At 35.1% G+C, this 15,566-nt stretch overlaps 3 protein-coding genes across 3 annotated transcripts; 1 reads left to right on the forward strand and 2 right to left on the reverse strand.

Annotated features, from left to right (window-relative positions):
- Positions 1 to 136: 136 nt before the first annotated feature.
- LOC105267474 (protein KRI1 homolog) lies at positions 137 to 4,998 on the reverse strand. Its single transcript, XM_011306356.1, has 5 exons — positions 4,654 to 4,998; positions 4,483 to 4,571; positions 2,180 to 3,340; positions 964 to 1,224; positions 137 to 876 (listed from the first exon to the last, which is right to left on the reverse strand). The coding sequence occupies exons 1-5, from the start codon at positions 4,763 to 4,765 to the stop codon at positions 181 to 183; spliced, it is 2,319 nt and encodes a 772-aa protein (XP_011304658.1). The 5' UTR covers positions 4,766 to 4,998; the 3' UTR covers positions 137 to 180.
- Positions 4,999 to 6,006: 1,008 nt separating this feature from the next.
- U4-U6-60K (U4-U6 small nuclear riboprotein factor 60K) lies at positions 6,007 to 9,583 on the reverse strand. The gene is made up of 3 exons (XM_011306355.1): positions 8,265 to 9,583; positions 7,365 to 7,578; positions 6,007 to 6,553 (listed from the first exon to the last, which is right to left on the reverse strand). Exons 1-3 carry the CDS (start codon positions 9,148 to 9,150, stop codon positions 6,094 to 6,096), a joined length of 1,560 nt encoding a protein of 519 aa, XP_011304657.1. The 5' UTR covers positions 9,151 to 9,583; the 3' UTR covers positions 6,007 to 6,093.
- A 3,090-nt stretch (positions 9,584 to 12,673) lies between these two features.
- Uba5 (Ubiquitin-like activating enzyme 5) lies at positions 12,674 to 14,171 on the forward strand. The gene has a single exon (XM_011306354.1). It carries the CDS (start codon positions 12,832 to 12,834, stop codon positions 14,008 to 14,010), a length of 1,179 nt encoding a protein of 392 aa, XP_011304656.1. The 5' UTR covers positions 12,674 to 12,831; the 3' UTR covers positions 14,011 to 14,171.
- Positions 14,172 to 15,566: the final 1,395 nt, after the last annotated feature.

The following is a 15,566-nucleotide window of genomic DNA, read 5'->3' on the forward strand; positions in this document are numbered from 1 at the left end:
TTTTAGCCAATTGATCTACCTTCATTCTCGCCGATCTTTTTAGTCAATTTTAGAATGTAGCAAGTGAGAAAGTGACAACAGGTGGACCAATTTTCAAAATAGGTAAATATGACAAGAATCAGTCGTTTTTTTGGTAATCTTTTTATTCCAGCTCCACTCTAAACCATATACAATTTCATTTTAAAAATTCTTAGCTTTGATTCCATAAGCTCTCAGCCTCTCTTCACTCAAAGACGTAATGACGCAATCATTCGAACCTTTTGCATATTTGGATTTCATCTTTTGCACTCGTTTATATTTTTCTTTTCGTATTGTTTGTTTTAATTTTCTATCATTTGTTTGTGCAGTTGAATTCTGATCTTGAGACACAATTCCCTTGATTCCCTTCCGTTTCTTTCGTTCTTTCTTCATATTCTCGGTTCTTTTATCAATTTCATTCTCTTGTGGAATGTTGGCTACATCTCGTGTCAGTTTTGCCTTTCTTGGATGCTCCTCTTCACTAAGCACAGCCTGAAGAGGACTCTCGACCTTATCGGCACTCGTTTTATTATTCATCTCAAACTTTACTGATTTCGCTTTATTTTCAATTATATCTTCTCCACCAATCGGTACAGCAAGTGATACTTCATCGGCCTTCGTTGGATAACGTTGACCTTCCTTCTTAGATTTGTGATTCGTTTTAACGATAAGATTTCCTCCATTGCCATCATCTCTTTTTTCGTACAAACTCTTCAGGATTTTTTTCTTATATGTTTCGTTTGAAGATTTTTGTTTATATATTCTAACTTCATTCAATTCTTGATGTTTCGGTTTGTGTTCCAAAGCTTTCTTCAGAGAACACCATTTATTCAATTCTTTATCATCAGCCATTAAAATCTGCAGAAAAAAATATAATCTGCCATTGAACAATTGAAACAATTGAATAGACAGTTTCGTGAATAAATGATTGCAATTAATAATTACCTCTTCTACGGATAGTCCATAATCATTAGGTACTACACTCCTATATTTAAATCTACAGGGTAGATCTCCAATCATATCTTCATAATCAAGACTATAATATTGATCAAAATAGTCCTTATAGGAAGTGTGATGGGTTGGGTCAAACTTCGGTTTATCTTTCGACATCATCTCTGAAAATTTTGAACGACGTTTTCGCTTCTTCCTCGATGATTTCGTCAATTCTTCTTGGACAGTACTGGTGGGATCATAATCTGCATCCATCTAATTAAAAAGAAACAAGGGCTGAAATAGAACTTCAATTTCATACGCAGAGGTAAGAGTTTTAAATGGCTGCCACTGGAAATTAATGACGTGTAGAATGTATTAAAAAATCATTAATAGGAGGAAAGAGTTGAAGTTATGTATCAAGACCTATTGTTCAAATTAATTAACTTCGTAATTTACGACATCTCAATCACGTAAAATCTGTGATTGGGATGGCAAATGCAAGGACATATTAAAAAAACATTTTTGGGCATCATTAAATCTTCATGTTTGAGGATATTGATGGTCATTTGAACACGGTTTTCCGTAATTGTTTTTCAACATTTTCTAAAAGATATTCAAAAATTACAAAAAAGTTCAAAATTCGGTAATTTTTGGAAATTTGAGACATTCTATGGAAGCCATGGAGGATAGCTTATGATGTCTCTCAGAATTTGCCGTCTTCGATTTCTTTCCCCTTTCAGCGCTATTTTCAGATTTTTGAAATTTTCTCGGAAAAATTTTGAAAAAAAAAAGTCATGTTCAGATGCACAAGACCCGAAATGCCGTAAATTACCTTCTAAATCTCGTATTTTTACTATAATTCCGTGTGTATACAATATATGTCTAAAAAGTATAGAATATAATTTTGAAAACGTTTTCAGTTTACTGATGGTAAGTATTTCTAAAAACTTTTAAAAAGAAATATTTATATTACTCAAAAGTTCTTCTAAAGTTGAGTAAAATCTGCAGTAATTTATTAATTGATGAAAATTTTCTGTTCATCCTATTCAAAAGTAGTTTCTTGAGTGACCCATAGTAATTCATTTTTAGAGTGCATGTCATTATCTGTATTTTACTTGTATTCGGGACTATGTGACGATATCCTTAACTAGCTTTTAGGATAGAATAATCTCTAAATTAAAAATTTTCTTAATAAGTGCTTTAAATTATCAACTAGACATATACTTACATTAAAATCAACATCCTCACAATGGAAACCTGTCTGCTCTTCTTTTAATTTCTCTTCCTTAAGGTTGGGTTCATAGTCATCCCACGTACGCTCTATTTCCAGCTCTTCATCAATATCTGGGAACTCTGGTTTAATATCTCCATCTTCTTCTTTATAATATTCGTCACTGAATAACTTTTCCATTTTCTCGTCGTGTTTAACAGGATCAAAATCTTCCTCGAAATCAATGGAATCGAAATGTATATCATCGTTTCCAGTAACTTCTTTCAACTGTGCGATTTTCTGCTCAATTTCTTTCCGTTTTAATACCTTGAGACGCTTCAATTCCTCTAGCCTTTTCTCTTTCTCCTCCTCTTTTCTTTTCTTTACCTCGGCTCTCTTCTCCGATCTTTTTGTGTCCTTCTTTCGTAGGGAATCACCCAGCGTGCGAGGATACCGTTTCAGAAAATCTCTATCCGGTTCCTCAAACCTGAAATTGAATTTGTGCTCAAACATTTCTTGTTGCTCAATATCTTGCTCATCTTCGGAGAGATTTTCATTGGGACTATGGATTCTATCTTCGTGATGTTCAGGATGTTTTATGTCTCTACCAAGAAATTGTTTGTTTAAAACATAATCTCTGAGAAATTTCTCATTCTGATCAAGTTTAGGATCGGCCCAGAAATCTTTTAACGGTTTTAATGCTGCCTTTTCCGAAACATCTATCTCTGTCTTCTGGCCCTTCAGCCATTCCTCGTACGATTCATCCTCTTTCTCTTTTTCTTCTAATGACTGGTGTTTGGGTTGCAACAGATCGTCCTTATCGTCATTGCTATCGCTACCATCTTGAAGAATTTCTTTTATGGATTCTTTCAATTCTTTTTGTTCTTTCACGTAAGTAGAACTATTTACTCTGCTCTTCAGGTGAAAGTCATTTTCATCATCAGTTCCACTTAATTGATGAACTCCTTCAATTATCATTTTGCGGTCGTAGTCTCGGAGGGTGAGTTGCTTCTTTTTTTTAATTTTCTCCGTGATCGTTGAAGAATGAATCTCTGGATTTTCCTGCAAGTCTTTTGGATCCGAGAAAAAATTCACGCTCTCGTCATAAATTCTTGGATCCTTCGCCTTCAGACAGGCAAGAGTTTTATAAAAGTCTTTTTCAAACACACTGGTAATCCCCTAAAATAACAACAGAATTTCATGAGATGGTATGTTTACATATCTAGCAGAGAAATAATGCAGTCTATAGATATATTCTTCAGTGTTCTTAAGGGCTGGTTCTATTTCGAAAAGAAAACAAAAAAATTGAAATTAAATAATAAATAAAAAATAAATAAAAAAAAGCACTTTTCACATTTTATTGTTATTTAATGACTCCCAAATTTTTATGCTAGTGCAATCATGTTCTTGCGTTTCCTCTGAACTGTTTAAAAATTCATAAAACTTTAGAAAAAACGCAGAAAAATTATGACACGCTCATGACTCATAAGTCATATTATAACTATCCACTAAATACGAATAGTATTTTGAAACTTTGAAATCGAATTATATGGTATTTATAATATTAAGGCCCGGATGGACTATCCATCGTACGTTATCTTTTGTTTACATTTCATCTTTTTACTCTAAAATACATTAAAATATTGGATTAAATTTGTGTTGCGAGAAAAAAGAGGAAAAATGATAAAAGGGCGATATTGTTTAAAAAGGATTTAGCGAGTTTACCAAGAAATAATTAAAAAGACATAGCTTACCATTGCATCTAGCTGTCACTGAATCTCCTAGAGAGCAATGGTAAGCTACGTATTTATTATTTATTATTATTTTATATTAGTTTATTACTGAGCAAAACAAATGATATGGTCTGAAAACTGATATGTTTTTCACTGTCTAGACTCTAGAGATTTGTGAATATGCATAAAGAGAGAGCATTTGAACTTATTTTTTCCATCGCAAACTTTCAAAATACAACCGCGAAAAAATGAGTAATCGTCGGTACATTCATAATAATTCGTTTCAATTTTAGTAATCAGAAATAACGAAATCCGAGAATTATATTCTCGTAATCATACACTAGTATAAATTAAGTATCTGGATTTTTCTGCACGTGGCACGTTATTCGTCGTCACAAAATATCATAACGTCCGATACAATTTTTTCTTGTCTTTCCATATTGAACTTCGAATATACGAAAGGTAACTACGAAGTCTTTTTAAAAAAACGATAAAGCTCAATTTTTTTGTTTTTTTACATAACGAAAAAATTAATTTTATGTTTCTGAGAATGTCAAAAGAAAATAGGAAATGGAAAGTCACAATTACCTTGCCTTCTCCATCGTCATCCGAGGAACTTTCAGACTCACCCTCAGAGCTTTGCAAATTTTCCACATGCTTTCCATATTTAGTTTTCACTACAAAAAGAATGAAATTAATAATAACTCAGGAGCAGATATTCTATTGAATGAATACACGGTAAATAATCCATTGACTCACGTTTATTCAACTCTTCCTTCTGTCGCCAATTATTGTAATCGTTAGCATACCCAGAATTGATCTTGATATCTTCATCAGAATCTGAATCATTCCTTTCGAATAACTTTGACATTTTATATTTATTATCTTTATTTTTGCAAATGGTTATTGAAAAAATTACACATATATCACCCCAAAGTTATCATTAGCTAACTTAGGTTAAGTGTGGGCGAGGTTGGGTTAGATATTTTTCCTCGTCGGTGATGATCTAAGATTTATGGAAGTACGTGAGGTGCTCGAAAACAGGGGATGAGTTCTCTCTGTTGCCACGTGCTGGTGTGACAGACAATTTCAAATTTCTCATCCCCTCCACCGATAATTAAGAACCCATAATTAAAAATTAATTATTTTATCAATTCTGGTCATTTACGAATCGTAAAGCATTGTTACTTGATAGAATTCGTATTAATAGCAAATAGTTATTATCTTATTAATAAAAAAAAATTAGCACCCCATTCCCGATTTTTTTTTAATTGAAGGTCAAAATAAATATCTGTCATTATATTTGAAATTGTTTGTCAATGCTATATAGTCCGTTACTATAAGACTATCAATCATTGTTCATGTGATATGAATCGATCAAAAAATGTTCTTGCGGACGAGTGCGCATGCGTAGAACAATGCCGAGGAAAATGGGAATTCAATTTCATTCATTTGCTATTGTTGTCTATTAATTAATGATGATGAACACAGGGAAAGGGGTGGGGGGGGTTTCGTGACTTAATCACAAACTCCTGTTTGGAATAATTAATTGTCTCCTGTTAGTGGTGGTAGGAAATTGCGGACCAGTAATAACAAGGTTGTTGTATCGCGATAGTCTCTGCAAAAAGTTTATCCGCTGTTCAACGGGCCAGTTTAGAATCCAATCTTTTCAGGGTATGCAGTCGCCCTTGATTGATTGCATTGTGCATAGATAGCAAAAGCATAACTATATATTTTCTGTATTAACTATTTTCAAATAGATAAATTTATGGATTCTCGATAATTATATCGCGTAAAGCAAATGGTCAATCGATTTAATTTTTTTTTCTGTATTCCCATCCATGATATATATTCCATGGTTTTTTTATTTCGAAAACTATTAAGCCGTTGATATTTTGAAAATTCTAATCGGTGAAACTATTTAAACACGTGTTAAATTAGGTAAATTTCAAAAATTGATATCCTAAGTTCGAAAAGGTCAACCGAAAACGGAAAGGGCCCATTTTGTAGTTCATTTCTCGAACTATTCACTATGCAATTCGGAATAAACAATGTCGGACAGAAATTTTACAATACAACAACCTTAATAGATTGGATAATTGACAACAATAATAATAAAAATATTCAAGTATATTTTGTAGTTGGAACCTATTCATTTTTTCGTTTCGAACATGTTAGATTAGATACTTTTTAAACACTCTAACATATTTCTGGTGCCCAGAGTTTAAATGTTCTGTCATATGAGCTTGTTACAATGAATTTGTTGTCGGATGAAACATCTGCTGACATGATTCTTCCATCATGACCAGGCAGAGTTTTGAGAGGTTGCCATGTTTTGTTGGACCATATTTTAGCTGTATTATCGTACGACGCCGTGACTAGATACTGGCCATCGCCACGCTGATATTTCACATCTGAGAGAAGATTGGTGTGCGCTGGAATAGTGTAAATGCATGTGCGTTTTCTCAAGTCCCATATCTTGCAAGAATTATCTTCACTAGCTGTCGCGATATGAAATCCGTTCGGGGAAAATTCGATTCCAAATATGGATTTTAGGTGCCCCTCCATGAACATGATGCATCTACCCGTCCGTAGATCCCATACACGACCGAAAGAATCGTGACTGCCAGTAGCTGCTACACTTCCGTCCGTTTGGAAACTAAAAAATGGAAAATACGATGAAAATGGAGGATTAATTGATAAACCGCGACGATTCCTTGATATATGATCATATTTACCACACTAGTGGCATTTTTCTTCAAGGCCCGGGTGGACCATGTATTGAACGTCATCTTTTGTTTAAATTTTATCTTTTTATGCTAAAATATATTGCAATTGGGAATAAAATTTGTGTTGCGCGAAGCACTTGAATGGACAAAAAAAGAAGATAAAGAAAAGAGAGTTACAAAGAAAAAAGGGAATTATTCAAGAGTGCTAAAAAGCGATATTGTTTAAAGGGGGTCTACCAAATTTACTAAAAAATAATAACAAATGCGTAGCTCATTATATATGTCATATATAGATGTACCTGGCTTATAATTGCGGCCACACATGTAATGTGTCATACCCCGGTAAGTTACGTATTTTTCATAATTTTTTAGTAAACTTGATAGATTCTTTTTAAACAATATCGCTCTTCAGCGCCCTTCTGTGATTTTTCCTCTTTTTTTTTCATTATTTTTTTATACCCATTCAAGTGCTTCCCGCAACACAAATTCGATTCCAAATTTTAATGTATTTTAGGCTAAAATTATCAAGTGTAAACAAAAGATGACCTTCGATAGATAGTCCACCCGGGCCTTAAGGCCATATTTTTTTAGCTTTAAATTTTCTAAACGCACTTTTTTCCACACACACACAGACGTCGCGAGTTTTCCGAAGAAAACTTGGGTGATGAAAAAGGAAGTGAACCGCACTGAAGATTTTCGACTTGAAAGTGAATATAAATAATTCCGTTTGATTTATCATACCTAATGCAATGGACAGCCCTAGCATGACCTTCCTGATGTAGCACTTCTGCTTGCTGCTCCAAATCCCATAATCTCCAAGATGCATCATGGCAACAAGTACCCAGAAACCTCCCAGACGGATGGAATGCCAATTTTGAAACTCGGTTCGGTTCATGGCCCTCTACTTCGGCTAAAGGCTCTTCCCCTCTTCCGCCTCCCCAAAGCTTGACAGTCCCTACAAGAAAATGTTCATTAGCCAACGATACGTATTGCATCGGACCCGAGCAAATGGAAGTTTAATCAGGACTTGATATAGCGGTGGCCTGTTTCAACTGATCAGACAGAACTTGATAAGAACCTGATGAGTCTTCGATTTCCTCAACCTAATCCGTACTACTCTGATCAGGTTCTGATATGGTGATCGTTCATCGACAATCATTCTGATCAAGCTCCGATCAGGCGGCACGAACTGAATTATTTAATCATTACCTTATTATTATTATTATTATTGTTAAAAATATAATAAATAAAATTTTAATTGAGTAAATTTCCGCTTCTTAAAGTGAACAAATATCCCTAATATACATCGTATAAGCAAAACAGAGTTCACTCAATAATAATAGCGCTATAGTTTAGTGGTTGGGGCATAGGATTAGTACCCGTATTAGTCCCCGATTCGATCCCCAGTATCGGCAAAAATAATTCAGTTTTTTTCCGCATCAATTATGGTAGGCATTCATCTATAGAGGTGATATAATGTAAAAAAATGATGAATTTTTTGTCTTGACTACATTATTCATAATTTCTAATAGCTATTTTCAATTTCGGTTATCAAGTACTAATCTGTTTTATTTGGTCAAACCCCGATTCGACATTGAATTTCTATTAAAGTAACGTAATAAATAAATTCAATCAATGTACCATCACTAGCACAGCTGGCCATTACACAAGTATGCCCAGGCTTATCCCCCAGGACTTCATCAGTGATCGTAGCCTTAGGATGGAAAATAATGCACCCAACATTACAAGCATGTCCTTTTAGCGTCCTCACCTGTGTACAATCAGGTACCGACCAGAGTTTACACAACCCCGACCACGATGAAGTCGCTAAAAGCTTCGAATCAGGACTAAATTGACAATAAGAAATGGGCCTTGTATCTCCGATTTGTGAACAGTAAATTGTCAACGCCTGGAGTTTTTTCAACAATTCTTGTCTCTTGGCCGTTCGTGTAGCTCCAGATAATGCCAACTCTTCTCTAGCATTATCCAATCGTAGCTTGGCCCTTGGTAACGAGTAATGAGCAATCCAGGTACGAGCAATTTCCAGCGAATCGGGTCCCTCGTGATACCATGTCGTTTCGGTATCCCTTTCTACAGGATGCGTAGGTCTTTCCTCCTCATCATGTTTCTTTTTAATTGCATCTTCTCCTAAACTTGCCAATAATTCTCTCAATCGTGCTCTCCTGTCAGCAGGGCCTTCGCCAAATAGACAGATTGGTTCTCCTAATTGCCGAAGATTTTTTTTTACCTCAGAGTCGTCTGTAGAAACATTTATTTGTCTCGCTTTCTTTCGACGTTCAAACTCCTCCAGTAAAGCTTGTCTGTCTTTTGACATCTCATCCTCCAAGTCCATGTAGTCATTGGAGACATGGACGTTGGCCAAGAGTCCTGATTCATTTTGGCTATCTTCTTTGTCATCCTCTATGTCATCTCCTGCTGCCAATCGAGCTCTTTCCGCATCCTCGAGAGACCCATAATGCACAGTTTTCATTTTCTTGACAAACACTGGATCATCATCGTCCGACATTGTTTACAAGCTTTTACAAGTAAATAACAACTCGTAAAGTATAACCTCAAAATTTGACGTCTTGGAGTCTTGCCCAAGTGAAATCAAAATTCACCAACTGCTGAATGAGTGAATAATGTGATCGAATGATGACTTCAATTAGATTTTTGTTTGCATGTTTCACTCAAATCAACTTATTTTCACCTACGACGGTAGTTATTTATACAATTATATACAATGATACCAAAATATCGAAACCCTTGATATTGTAGCTGTTATAAACTCAGCTCAGTTTAGTTAATAATTAAAACAATGGATGTATGCAATCGATTATAAATCTTTTACAGGTGACTGTTATAAAGTTGGTGATGTTTAAGAGTCCAAAGTTTTTTTATAAAAAAAACAAATAATTCACGCACTATACCCAGATAGCACAGCGTACAATTGGGTTTTAAAGAGTACGGTCGTACTCGTATCGTACCTGCACCATACGATCACGAGATGGCGATGTACGCAGATACAAGTACGATACTAGTATAGTAGGCGTACGCCGTACCCCTGCAAGCCTGTACGAATGAGGTACTGAAAACCCGTACGATACCCGTACGACGTACTGGTATCGCACCCATTCGCAAAAAAAGTATGGCGTGTTGTCATAATACGGGTACAGTGTCGGTACATCGTACTCGTATTGTACTTTTTGGAAATACAAGTATTGCGTATACTTATAATACTAATGCGATAGGTATGAGATTATTGTAAGAGTACGCCATAAATGTATTCACTTATTAATAAATTGATGGAAAAATTTTCCAAATGGCGCCCCGTTTTTCAATAATTCTTTTGCAATTTTCAAATTCATGATAAATATCACTCTCCAAATTTTCTTCTCCCTTCATTTTCATCTTCGCTTTTACTCGTTCAAAAAAAAATTTTTTAATTCGACTTTCATCTGAAATTTTCATTTATGGTTTTATTAGTAGCGCAAATAAACCTCTGCTTATATTAATTCAAAATGCAAGTACGACGTACTATTATTAGGATTAGTATCATACTATCATTGCATGAGTATTATATCAGGACGCCATACATGTATTTTGAATGGGTATGATACTGGTACGCCGTACTCGTACAATACTGGTACGGCGTACTAGTATCGTACTTTTACTGATGAAATGGATACTTATACGTACTTTTATAATAAAATTAATTGGCGCAGTAAAAAAATCTCTTGTATATTATTCCTAATAATACACAATATATAGTGTATATAAATAATAATTTATATACACAATAATTTGCGTGGTCTGCGCATTGGTACCGCGCTACCATGGCGCTGACGCCACTTCCTTCTTCCTTCTCCCAGAGAAACCCCACTGAGCAAGACGTGTGATTTTTTCCCCGTGTTATTTTAGTGTTTTTTGGACGAATTTTATTATTGCAGCAGGTGTTTTGTGTGTGAGCTGAAAGTGTGGAAGCCGAGGATTATTTGGAGGTAAGTTTTTGAAGTTATTTCCCTTAAAATAGTTCAAAACAAAGCATTGACATTTCGGGGCATGTATGACGGTTATTGCCTCTCTCACACGACTTATTTGTTCATTAAAAAATCGCATTAAACTTTTGTGCCGGTTCGTTTAGTGCAAATAAATCGGTTTAATAATTATATTCATTCGAAGTAATGGACTACGGTCTTAGTTTAACTTCCGAAGAATAATACGGATTTTCCAGGACATTGGGAAATATTTAAAAGATCTAGTTAGTAGCTCGCATGTTGCTTCATGACAAAGTATATTAAGTAAATGTAGCTAATAACCCTAATGTCATAGAAATTTTGCGAAAACCTTCTGATGAAGTAAAATGACAGAAAACAATCCCTAGTACTTCATTATTACGCGACAAATCTGCCATTATTTATGACAATTCAGAAGTATTCATTCGAATACTTTTTAACCCAAACAAATTTTCGCATGAAATTATATAACTATTCATTTATATAATTTCATTCGAAAATATGTTTGGGTTAAAAAGTATTCGAATGAATACTTATACTTCTGAATTGTCATAAATAATGGCAGATTTGTCGCGTAATAATGAAGTACTAGGGATTGTTTTCTGTCATTTTACTTCATCAGAAGGTTTTCGCAAAATTTCTATGACATTAGGGTTATTAGCTACATTTACTTAATATACTTTGTCATGAAGCAACATGCGAGCTACTAACTAGATCTTTTAAATATTTCCCAATGTCCTGGAAAATCCGTATTATTCTTCGGAAGTTAAACTAAGACCGTAGTCCATTACTTCGAATGAATATAATTATTAAAGCGATTTATTTGCACTAAACGAACCGGCACAAAAGTTTAATGCGATTTTTTAATGAACAAATAAGTCGTGTGAGAGAGGCAATAACCGTAATACATGCCCGAAATGTCAATGCTTTTTTTTTGAACTTTTTTAAGGGAAATAACTTCAAAAACTTATCTCCAAATAATCCTCGGCTTCCACACTTTCAGCTCACACACAAAACACCTGCTGCAATAATAAAATTCGTCCAAAAAACACTGAAATAACACGGGGAAAAAAATCACACTTCTTGCTCAGTGGGGTTTCTCTGGGAGAAGGAAAAAGGAAGTGGCGTCAGCGCCATGGTAGCGCGGTACCAATGCGCAGACCACGCGAATTATTGTGTATATAAATTATTATTTATATACACTATATATTCTGTATTATTAGGAATAATATACAAAAGAGATTTTTTTACTGCGCCAATTAATTTTATTATAAAAGTACGTATCCGTATCCATTTCATCAGTAAAAGTACGATACTAGTACGCCGTACCAGTATTGTACGAGTACGGCGTACCAGTATCATACCCATTCAAAATACATGTATGGCGTCCTGATATAATACTCATGCAATGATAGTATGATACTAATCCTAATAATAGTACGTCGTACTTGCATTTTGAATTAATATAAGCAGAGGTTTATTTGCGCAACTAAAAAAACCATAAATGAAAATTTCAGATGAAAGTAGAATTAAAAAATTTTCTTTTGAACGAGTAAAAGCGAAGATGAAAATGAAGGGAGAAGAAAATTTGGAGAGTGATATTTATCATGAATTTGAAAATTGCAAAAGAATTATTGAAAAACGGGGCGCCATTTGGAAAATTTTTCCATCAATTTATTAATAAATGAATACATTTATGGCGTACTCTTACAATAATCTCATACCTATCGCATTAGTATTATAAGAGTACGCAATACTTATATTTCCAAAAAGTACAATACGAGTACGATGTACCGACACTGTACCCGTATTATGACAACACGCCATACTTTTTTTGCGAATGGGTGCGATACCAGTACGTCGTACGGGTATCGTACGGGTTTTCAGTACCTCATTCGTACAGGCTTGCAGGGGTACGGCGTACGCATACTATACTAGTATCGTACTTGTATCTGCGTACATCGCCATCTCGTGATAGTATGGTACAGGTACGATACCAGTACGACCGTACTCTTTAAAACACAATGGTAGGCTGTGCTATCTGGGTAGGTAGTTGCAGTTGGCCACAACACACGTTGAAGTAACATCAACTTGTCAAACACCATATGTTACTTCACCAATCAATTTTAACTCTAATTACCCGTTAATTCCTCAGTGATTGAAAAGTGTAACACCATCATCAACAAAATAAAATGGAACGCATAAAGGACCTTGAAACTCGGATAAAAGAACTGGAACTGGAGCTTGCTCATGAAAAATCGAAAAATACTGGACCAGTCCGTGAAAAGATCCATAAGCTCTGCAGCCAAGTAGTAGATACAAATCCGTATAGTCGTCTGATGGCTTTGAAACGAATGGGAATTGTTGATAACTATGAGCGAATTCGAGAATTTACAGTAGCAATTGTTGGTGTAGGTGGGGTTGGAAGTGTAACAGCTGAAATGCTGACTCGTTGTGGCATCGGAAAACTCATTCTCTTCGATTACGATAAAGTTGAACTAGCCAACATGAATCGACTCTTCTTCCAGCCTCATCAGGTAGGCCTTAGCAAAGTCGCAGCGGCTGCAAAAACACTAGAATCTATCAATCCAGATGTCCAGATTGACATTCACAATTACAATATCACAACTGTTGACCATTTTGATGAGTTCATGAGAACTCTTAATACTGGCAGCTTGACAGGAATGGCTGTGGACCTGGTTCTGAGCTGTGTTGACAATTTCGAAGCTAGAATGGCAATAAACATGGCATGCAATGAATTAAATCTCAAGTGGATTGAAAGTGGAGTATCGGAGAATGCTGTCTCGGGTCACATTCAATTTATTATACCTGGAGAAACTGCTTGTTTCGCTTGTGCTCCGCCTCTCGTCGTGGCTGCCAACATCGATGAGAAATCTCTGAAAAGAGAGGGAGTTTGTGCTGCTTCTTTGCCGACAACAATGGGCATAATTGCCGGATTTTTGACTCAAAATGCATTGAAGTACCTTTTGCATTTTGGTAAAGTTTCGTTTTATCTTGGGTACAATGCAATGCAAGACTTCTTCCCTTCCTTGACCCTTAAGCCTAACCCGAATTGTGACGAAAAATTCTGCCGTCAGAGACAAATGGAATTTACCGAGGTTGTCAAAGAATCTATTCCCGAAGTACTTAACGAAGATCCAGTTCATGAAGATAATGAATGGGGAATTTCTCTGGTTGATGAGGATAAAGGAGAGTCATGTGAGACCTATCAGAATGAGTGTTTGGGTGTTAAGCAGGCATATACAGTGTCCAGTGATGTTAAGGAAGCAGAGAGTCCAAGTGTTGTCGATGATAATGGACCTAGTATTGAAGAGTTGATCGTTGAATTAAAAAATGCGATTTTTCACTGAAGAACTACAAGTTTTCTGAATGCTCAGAATGTTTATGACGATATAAATGAACATAACAATAAAAATTTTGCACTTTTTGATTTTCAGACCATTTATCTCCTGCTAGCTACACATCACAAAAAAAATTAATTTCAAATAAACTATAGTCTCCTGAATAATAATTTTTTGCTCTTCAATTCTGCCGAATTATTCCTAGTTCATATAAATCACATTCATTTTTTAATATTTCTTTCATCTACTGAGTATATATAGTGGTCTTTCCTTTTATCAAATTTAAGTACTTGCACTGTTTTTTATTAAAACTCATGGGCTTCACAAATTATTGTATACTAGAGTCTTGCGGATCTTACGCCTCCGCATTTATTCCCATCGTTAATTAGGATATGGAATTAGGAATCAATATGGAATTTCTATTTTTTTGAGAATATACCTGTTGCTATTCTAGTTATTTGAGTTTATCCGAGTTTTCCTTGACCCAATAATTCGTGTCCATCTCGACCCATCCTTCTCTCCACAACTTCACCCCTGAGCAGCTCAGGAAATTACCACCATTCCTCCGATCGTTTTCGGACTTTAATTTACGTACATAGTCAAATATTTCACAGCGACTGGTGTTCTGATTGTTATTGATACTGATGAGTTCAATGTCATGGCATTTGCTAAGTAGGTCATAAGTACAAGCATTAAAAATTCACTGCCAATATATTTCGATACTATAATTTTATTGAATGGAAAAAAAAATCACAACTAATCAATATTGATACTTTTCATGAATTCGAGAAATTTTCGCTCGTCCAAAAAGATGGACTATGAAAATATCGTTCACCGTTTTTTTCAGGCTGATACTGATTCATCCATTATTTATTACACTTGACGGAGCGAACAGTTTTTAAAAAATATTGTTCTTTTCCACAGATGATTTTTTTTGTTTTCACTGCTAAATTCCCAATTCAAGGACCATACATTTCGTACTATTCAAATTTCTGACAGCATCTCGCCTTTCTAATGCGGGTGCCTCTGAAAACATTTGGGGTAACTGGACCCTGTTTTACTTACAGACACAGATTCTGGCTTAGTTCATACGCCACCGCTATCTACTCTATAATATATCATAGTACCAATTTGCAAACGAGAAATTCTGAGACGCAAAGGAAATAGTATATTTCATTATTATATTGCCATGAAACTTCCATAGCAGTTACCCTCAGACTAGAATATTTGCAGCCAATTATTGTCTAGATTGGAACAATCCTTCCTGGAAGCTATAAGTATGTATACAGGATGTAAGTATTTGTATTTTCAAGAATAATCGTTTCCCTCTAGAAAATAATTGGATTAAAATTTTGTACTCGTATAATAGCTGGTGTATTTCATTAGTTTCAGATCAGATTTCAATTTCGTACAAACTTTGGCGGGAATTTTTCATAACCGAGATTGTTTACCGAATATGACCGAAGGTACCCGAGTAGCATTGCCATCTTCAAGGTCGCCTGCAAACTTTAAAAAAAAATAAATATTAGTGCCAAAAACTCAAGATTATGAAAAAAGAAATAAAA

Source organism: Fopius arisanus, unplaced genomic scaffold (genome assembly GCF_000806365.1).
Source record: "Fopius arisanus strain USDA-PBARC FA_bdor unplaced genomic scaffold, ASM80636v1 scaffold00047, whole genome shotgun sequence".
Taxonomy (NCBI): Eukaryota; Metazoa; Arthropoda; class Insecta; order Hymenoptera; family Braconidae; genus Fopius; species Fopius arisanus.